The 8106-nt window shown below is 34.5% G+C and overlaps 1 protein-coding gene across 1 annotated transcript; it reads right to left on the bottom strand.

Moving 5' to 3' along the window:
• Nucleotides 1-5348: 5348 nt before the first annotated feature.
• On the bottom strand, nt 5349-6467 carry LOC129800510 (peroxisomal membrane protein 11B). The gene is made up of 3 exons (XM_055844945.1): nt 6276-6467; nt 6098-6213; nt 5349-6030 (listed from the first exon to the last, which is right to left on the bottom strand). The coding sequence occupies exons 1-3, from the start codon at nt 6329-6331 to the stop codon at nt 5516-5518; spliced, it is 687 nt and encodes a 228-aa protein (XP_055700920.1). The 5' UTR covers nt 6332-6467; the 3' UTR covers nt 5349-5515.
• Nucleotides 6468-8106: the final 1639 nt, after the last annotated feature.

The raw sequence follows: 8106 nt of genomic DNA, 5'->3' as shown, positions 1-8106 counted from the left end.
TGTCCGGGTTCCTTGAAAAAAATATAGGAGTTTCCCACAAGCTTCCTGAAATTTTTTTGGGTTCCCCAGGTTTCCGGAAAAATCTATGAGTTCCCCAGATTCTTCTAAAATTCCTTGAAAAATGTATTTGTATCCCAGATTCCCTGAAAAATGTATGAGTTTCCCAGGTTTCCCAAGAGTTCCCTGGAAAATGTATAGGTTGCCCAGGTTCCCCGAGAGTTCCCTGAAAAATATATAGGAGACCTAGGATTCCTAGAAAATGTATGAGTTCCCCGTAAGCTGCCTGAAAAATATCTGGATTTCCCTGCTTCCCTGAAAAAATATTTGGGATCCACGAGAGTTCCCTGGAAAATGTATGAATTCCTAGGTTCCTCGAGAACTCCCTAAAAATTGTATGGATTCCCTAGGTTCCCCAAATTAAAAAAAAAAATGAGTTTCTCAGGTTTCCCGAGAATTCCCTGAAAAGTTTTCGGTTTCCTCAGGCTCTTAGTGAGTTCCCTAAAAAATATATAGGGGACCTAGGATTCCCAGAAAAATGTATAAGTTCCCCGTAAGCTGCCTGAAAAATATTTGGATTTCCCTGCTTCCCTGAAAAAATATTTGGGATCCACGAGAGCTCCCTGGGTTCCCTGGAAAATGTATGAATTCCTAGGTTCCTCGAGAGCTCCCTAAAAATTGTATGGATTCCGCAGGTTCCCCGAGTTTAAAAAAAAATGAGTTTCTCAGGTTTCCCGAGAATTCCCTGAAAAGTTTACGGTTTCCCCAGGCTTTTAGTGAGGTACCTGAAAAATGTATGGGTTTCCTGGGTTTCGTGTGAGCTCCCCGTATTTCTTGGCCAGATTGACTTGAGTTCCCGAAATAAGTAGCCCCTTGTTGAAAACATCCGGTATTCTAATGCAATCAATGCAACATTCTTGACAATCAGAATATTGCATTAGAAATAAATCTTTATCATATAATTACGTTAGCTAAGACATCCACCATTTTTCGGATGATAGTCTTTCGGGCCTTTCGGGTGAGCCGAGACACCAAGACTTCTCGGTTTGAAGCTCACTTCAGTAGGGGAATTCTGTAGTTTTCGTGGCATTGTCACGCGTGAGTTCGAAACTTGACAATGCCATTCGAGCTTTTTTTGTCATATCATATGAGTTCGAAAATGCAATTCATTGAATTTTTAATGAAATCCCTTTACTTGATGATTTTATGAAAATACAGTACGTCTTGGTTGATTTATTTAACAAAATTCATTGTCATTTGAATTGCCAGAAATCTCAAATATGTGACTTCTGACAATGCCACGTGAGTTGAAATGGCAATTCGCATTTTCGAAAAAGCTCTCCTAAGATTCGAACCCAATCCCAGTAACGCAAATTCGGTGTTTGTACAGTAGTACGACAAGTAGTACTCTGTATAGTACTTGCCTTATGGAAATTTTAATGACCGTGACACAAGACGTTCCAGGAACTTTGTTCGGGGTTGAGTGGTGAAAATGCTGTGGGGAATTCGCAATTTTTGAATTTTAAAATAACGACATTTTTTTAATTTCAACTGACCAACGGTTTTTTACTGGTTTTAACCGTATTTTTAATAATAAATCTAAAATATATACTAAAATTAAATTTATTTGCATTTAAATTTATAAAATACAATTAATTAATTTAATTACAAATTTTTATGTTATTTATATCGTACTTTCGCGATTTTAGTGGCATTTTGAGCATTTTTGGGATTTTTTTAATTTTTCATTACATAATTAGATAGAAAATTGTGTACATTTTAAATCCGGTTTTATCTTAAAAAGGTTTATACTGAACATTTTCCTTAATTTTAAATTTTCATAAATATTTTTTGCTGATTTTCTTAAAAAGATTATTAAAGAATGGCGTTTCATTCATTCTAGTGATAAAAATTAAATGATAATTAGGCACAAAAAACTATTTCTTTCAATAATAATTAACTATTGATTAATATTTTATTAAAAAAAAGTGTTCTTGTATTAATCCATGCAAAGTGTCACATTTGTGAAAAATCTGAGTCAAATCTTCAGAAATATTATGTGTAATACTGGTATTTTCTAAGAATAAGAGTGGCGTATCGCGCTAAAATAACATGTTTTGCATCAAAGATTCATTTTTTTCTCAAATATAGAAACTGTTTTTTGTTATGTTATAGAAAGTTGTATAATATAAAATTATTTACATTTAAACGCAAAAACAACGTAGGGAAAGACAGAAAATATGTCCAGGAAATGACATTTCTGTATCTCAATAAGTGACGGCAATTAAGTTACTTATAGAAATAAAAACAAAAAAAATAAATATTTTAGAACGACAGTTATGTGTTAAATTAATATGAGCAGTCCAATCTAAATACTTGTAAAAAGTTCCACTTGAAATATTAATTATTAAAATACGATAGAAGTATAATGTTTTAGGGTTGCCATCTCAATATACCCAAATGCAAAATGTGCTACTTAAATCGTGAAAGTGCGAATACCATACAAAATCGAGAAAATTTGAAAAATTTATTAAAATTAATTAGAAATTATGTTTTCTGCCGATGTTTTCCTAACCGCTTATGTCCGTCCTTCTCGTCATTTGACGTAAGTTTATAGTTGCTGGCTCTCAATAAGTGTTAACTCGGTGCACTCCAGTTTTTCTGTAACGATTATACAAAATAGTTTTAAAAATCCCATATGAAAATATTTTCTTATTAAAAGTAAATAACGAAAAAACTATCAAATAAATTATTTTTAACATTTTAAAGACGATTGGGTCACCCGTGTGACCCGTAGATAAAATATTTTTTCCTGACTACCTAAAGTTATTTCTTTTTAATGTTTGTGCCCTTTTTTCGCTATTTCTTAACTTTACTCTTCAAAAGTTAAAATGAAAGGAGAGGAGTGAATGGGTAAAATCAGAGGCATGACATTTCCTATGTTTCCCATATGTTTCTAGCGCGCCGAAAAAAATTTTGGGTTTATTAGCTGTTTTCTGTCAATGTAGAATGAATTAGCAAAAAATATAAATCCAAAATAAAAGCCAACTTAATATTGAATAGGCAACCGAAAACCCCAAATTGGCAACCTACGTAGTTTTGGAGATATGTCGTGAAATGTGTACGAAAACAGGGAAAAATTTACACTAAAACTGGTCGCATTTTTCAGAGCTAATGTCACGGGTAAAATTATTTGTATTCAGTTGTTAGTGAATGGATTTTGTTTCATTAGAATTTATTTTATAAAATTTTACTATGTAAAAAATTAAGAAAAAAGCTTACATTTGAGATAAGGTGCAGGTGACTGCACTTTTTGATAAATATTAAAAAATCAACAATTTTTAATAATAAACGACATTGAAGATCTTCAATCTAAGGGTAAGATGCATGAGATCTATAAGATCACCTGTAACTCATCCGATTGGGCTGAAATTTTACTATGTTGTAGCTGATGTCAAGACCTTTTCAGAACGTATCTATGTTTCAGTCTACGTCAAGCATTTACCTAGGCTCACAGTTTTAAATTTTGAAATATTCATATTTTGGCGGCCTTTATTTTTTAGTCTTAATTATTTGCGACCTAAATGAAATATCTCAGTAATAATTAAAAATGGTGAAGACTTTTATTTTAAATATTTATTTACTTTTACATAATTGAAAAGATATAAACGAAAAATTCATATATTTATATTCTTTATTTTTTAATCTTTGCGACAACAGTTTTTCAGATCCTCAAATAATTTGCTGTTATAAGCAAAAACGTTACTTTTCTTTTTCTTTGTTTGTTAGACCACATCTTCTAACAATAGTGCTGTCTTTTTGTGATGGTCTCAATATTGGAAGCGCACCGCAGTTCTGTATTCATGAGAGTATCATATTTTTTAAAGTTGTAGGAATTTAGAATATTTTTTACAAATGTCCAGCTATTTGCTATATTTAAGCTCAAAATTGAGCAATTTTCAAATTACTTTTTTTATATTCCAATTTTTTTAAGCAAAACCCTTTTGTGAATAGAAAGTTACTACGCTCATATACATTATATTTTTCATTAGAGTGACAATTATCATTCATTGGTATCGTCAGAAAAATTTCTTGATTTTTTAGGTTATTTTTGTCCCTATCATGTAGAGGTAAAAAATGCACCGAATCAGACTGTTAGATTTTACAAGGTTAGATGTAAAACGTGTCACTGATTTTGATTATCGGTTTCATTTTCATTGTTCATTTTCGGTCAGTAAAAAGTATTTCGTCCTTAAAGGGTTAAACATAACACGCAGATCCACAAGGATTGAGGAAATACGATTATTTCATCCTTAATTACGATCTGAAACCCTAGAAAAGATACTTCCGGACAGAAAGTGTTTGAGAAATGAAAACATGTTGCCCTAAATTACCCTAAAAAAAATTAAAGAAAAAATCCTATCAAAGAAATCCTTTTTAAACCCAATACACTTATCCATGGAGATTGAGGAAATTCTCACACCTTATTATAAATTGAATGTGGGGCCCAAAAAAGGCTTCCGGATGGAAAATGAATTAGAATGAGGTTAGAGCTTCCTAATGCAACCTTTTTTTCATCTACTGCCCAGATATTTTTTTTTCTTATTAAACAGCACTACTAACTTTGAATTTGGGACTCTTCAAGAATATTTTATAAAAAAAAAATTGCCTTGGGAGCCTCAAAAACCAAAGGACGCTCACTAAGCGTCACTTTTATATTTCAGTGTTTTTAAGACCTAAAAAATGAAAAACTCTACAGAATTGCAATCAAATTATCACGTACCTGTACTGCTCTCTGGAATCCTGCTGGTCAATTGCTTGAAAAAACACTAATTTAGCATTTTTCACTAATAAAAAAATCACAACTCTGAGGATTCAGCCATCTGACAGACGAATCCGGAACAAAGTTCCAGGAACGTCTTGTGTCACGCTGTACAAATTTTCCATAACACAAGTACTATACAGAGTCCTACACGTCGTACTACTGTACAAACACCGAACTTTTGGTGGTGAATGTGGGGAAAATACCGTAGCGCCGCCGCATTGGTGGCCACCGCACAGAATTAAATTAGTTTTTGATGGTGACCACCACGCTCTGAAGAAATTGGGGGGTCGCCACCGTCAAAATTTTTCGAACCCAAAACTCTTTCGTTACTGGGATTTGTCATATGGGTCATATGGTATTGCCAGAACGTTACAGAATTCCCCTCCGGCAGTGAGTTTACTGATTATGCCCATTATGCTCTTGATGAGTATTGAATGTTCACCAGAATCCAGAATTGACTTAGAATAGCATGGAATGGAGCCTTCGATATTATACCTTGGAGTTTCAGCAATAAAAAAATAACAAATATATTTAACAAAATAATTTATTTTGTGGAAATCTCAACGATTTTACAGTCACACCAAATGAAAGAACTCACACAGAGTGATAAAATGCTAATAATTCCTCATTAACCTTTGGCCCACATAGAAAAGTCGTCTTTAGCTACCTACCATATTCCGCGAACCTTGTGCCTCAAGCCGGTGAAAGTTTTGCCGTTGGCTCAATCAGAGCCACGAGCCCAGCCAGAGATGAGATCAATCCCAGAAGCCCAATTGTCCTGGGATTCAACCGAACGATACCCAACCCATTTAAAGGAATGAACAAGTCACATACATTCTTAATTGTATCCCACATGACAGCCTTGTGGTCACAGATACACCGAAGAGTGTCCAGGGGCAGTCTTACTTTATTCTCCGGGTTCTTCTTTGGCGGCTGCATCTGCAGAAGGCGCTTGATCTCGTAGAAATCTCTAATCAGATTCATCACCATGGAAAAGAGCCAATACTTATTGGACAATCTGTTCCACTTCTCAACGTTCACACTCTTCACAAATCCCGTCCGGGCGAACCAGACGATGTGGTCACAGAAGAGGAACATCGAACTGGCCAGCCGGCTCAAGGTCACAGTAATCCTGACCACAGCATCCGAGTGGTGGAGGGAGGCCAGTGACGAATAGAACACATCGACACATTTCCCGAATCGCAGAGCTGCAAGTAATCATTAACAGGCTCTTGAGATTCCGATAAGATTAGCCTGGGCTATCGCAAAACATACTTTTCCGGAATGTGCTGAGGCTGAGTTCAAAGGTCCTCAATTGATCAATTAACTGACTATTTACATCATTAGACTCGAGGGTGTCCCACAGAGCCTTGCACAGGTACTGGATGAATCTGGGGGCAGAGAGAAATCCCTGGTACTCTTGTGAAATCCCTTTAAGTCGATGGAAAATTACCTGGCAGATTTGTCACGTCCAGCCGTTTGGCTGTTCAGTCGAATTAGAACTTCCATCCCTTAGCACTCAACACTCCTGACCATGCTATGTCTTCTGACCACGGGAAATGACTGGAAAATCGAACAATTTTTGTAGACTCGGAGCTTGTTTGAAGAGGGAAAGCGGTTGTACTTCTGCAAAGTTTTTACAAATCTGACGTTCTTCCTTTCGATTAGATACACTGTAAAAAAATAATCAATGATGGAATGTAAAAAAACATGTAAAAAATTATTCTGATTTTAAAATACAGTGCCCGCTTCGTAATCCGGATGATTGGCAGACAATATGACAGATGTCCGCTTCATAATCCGGATGAATTTTTTGAATTTCTTCAACGTCTCGAAAATATAATACAAGGTTTTTTTTTCTAGAATTAGAGCAGAATCACATTGACAGTAAAATGCTCACCGTCACCGTCAAAGCCCTCACCGTATTTCGTTGATTTACGCATTTTCATTGCAATTCTTACGCAAATTTTCCATTACGATATTACCTTGTCTCATACTCGGTGGCACTAGGTGAAAATAATATAAGAAAATTGAATATATAAAGCGAAAATGCGATAAACGGTAAGCAAAAAAAAACTGTAGGATTTTTTGCTACAGTTTTTCGTACAGTTTTTTTGCTCACCGTTTATCGCATTTTCGTTTTATTTCTTCAATTTTCTTATATTATTTTCACCTAGTGCCACCGAGTATGAGATAATGTAACACGGTAATTGAGAATTTGCTTAAAAATTACAATGAAAATGCGTAAATCAACGAAATACGGTGAGGGCTTTGACGGTGACGGTGAGCATTTTACTGTCAATGTGATTCTGCCCCTAGAATAAAAGTTTTAAAGACGTTTAAAAAGACATAATTAGAGAATTCTATGCCATTATACTTCATTTATTAAACAAAAACATCATAGGATAATTAATTTTCATTGCTGCAGCATTTATGCATACTCGTGCATACAGAACCTCAAAATGATTTTAAATGTAACCGTCGATAACTCGATAACGTTTTTAACAAAAGTTTCTGTGAATTGAAAGTCCGGTAGAATACCCATGTTCTTATTATTAAAGAATTACTTAAGGGTATATTGATGAATTTACGACTGTGGAATAATCTGAGTTTTGGGGTCAAGCAAAGAAAAATGGAGGTGATGTTTTCTTGCTTCAAAAGACGATTTTTAATTTAATCCTAAATTTTCTTCAGGTGCTGACAATTTAACACAAAATTACAATTGAAAAGGAAACTACAAAGTGAGAAAAAAAAGTTATGACAATAGATAACAGATAGGAGATATGTTCCAAAAGGGATAAAAGATAGAAGTTTTACTCCTATGTCAGCATGCATAGGAAATCCATGCCAACTAGCATCGGACACCACAGAATCACAAAAATTTTAAGTTTCTTAAATATGAAAGGTGTAAGTCAGATTGAAAAAGAGAATGCTCGTCAGTAGGTTAGACAGAGATATTTTCCGCAAATTTGCAAATATTAATGGATTTTGTTTTCAATAAATTATTGTGAATAAACGAATTAAAATAGGAAATTCAAACTATAAGGAAATGATAAAATATTAAATTTACTCACTTTTAGGCATTGTAGTTGGCATATAAAATGTTCTATTTAAGTGGGAGAATTATTCGACTATCGAAAAACAGTGAAAAATGCACAATTTTGGGTGCATTTTTCAAAAAATCTTTGAAAAATTTTGTCGTGCTTTTGCCCTGAAAGATTCCTCTGGGAGACCAAGACTCATCGCGGCCAATTTCCCGGCAGCGACCCATCTCTGTGCCTCCA

The sequence above is a fragment of the Phlebotomus papatasi genome, chromosome 2, assembly GCF_024763615.1.
Source record: "Phlebotomus papatasi isolate M1 chromosome 2, Ppap_2.1, whole genome shotgun sequence".
NCBI classification, from domain to species: Eukaryota; Metazoa; Arthropoda; class Insecta; order Diptera; family Psychodidae; genus Phlebotomus; species Phlebotomus papatasi.
Note: the sequence above shows the minus strand (reverse complement) of the source record. Positions and strands in the feature narration are given on the sequence as shown.

Excerpts from the sequence above, each read along its gene's own strand:
- LOC129800510 (XM_055844945.1), bottom strand. The coding sequence starts at position 6,331 with ATGGAAGTTCTAATTCGACTGAACAGCCAAACGGCTGGACGTGACAAA. Across the intron at positions 6,214-6,275 it reads GGACGTGACAAATCTGCCAG|ATTCATCCAGTACCTGTGCA; the intron begins GTAATTTTCCAT and ends CTCTGCCCCCAG. Across the intron at positions 6,031-6,097 it reads CCTCAGCACATTCCGGAAAA|CTCTGCGATTCGGGAAATGT; the intron begins GTATGTTTTGCG and ends GATTACTTGCAG.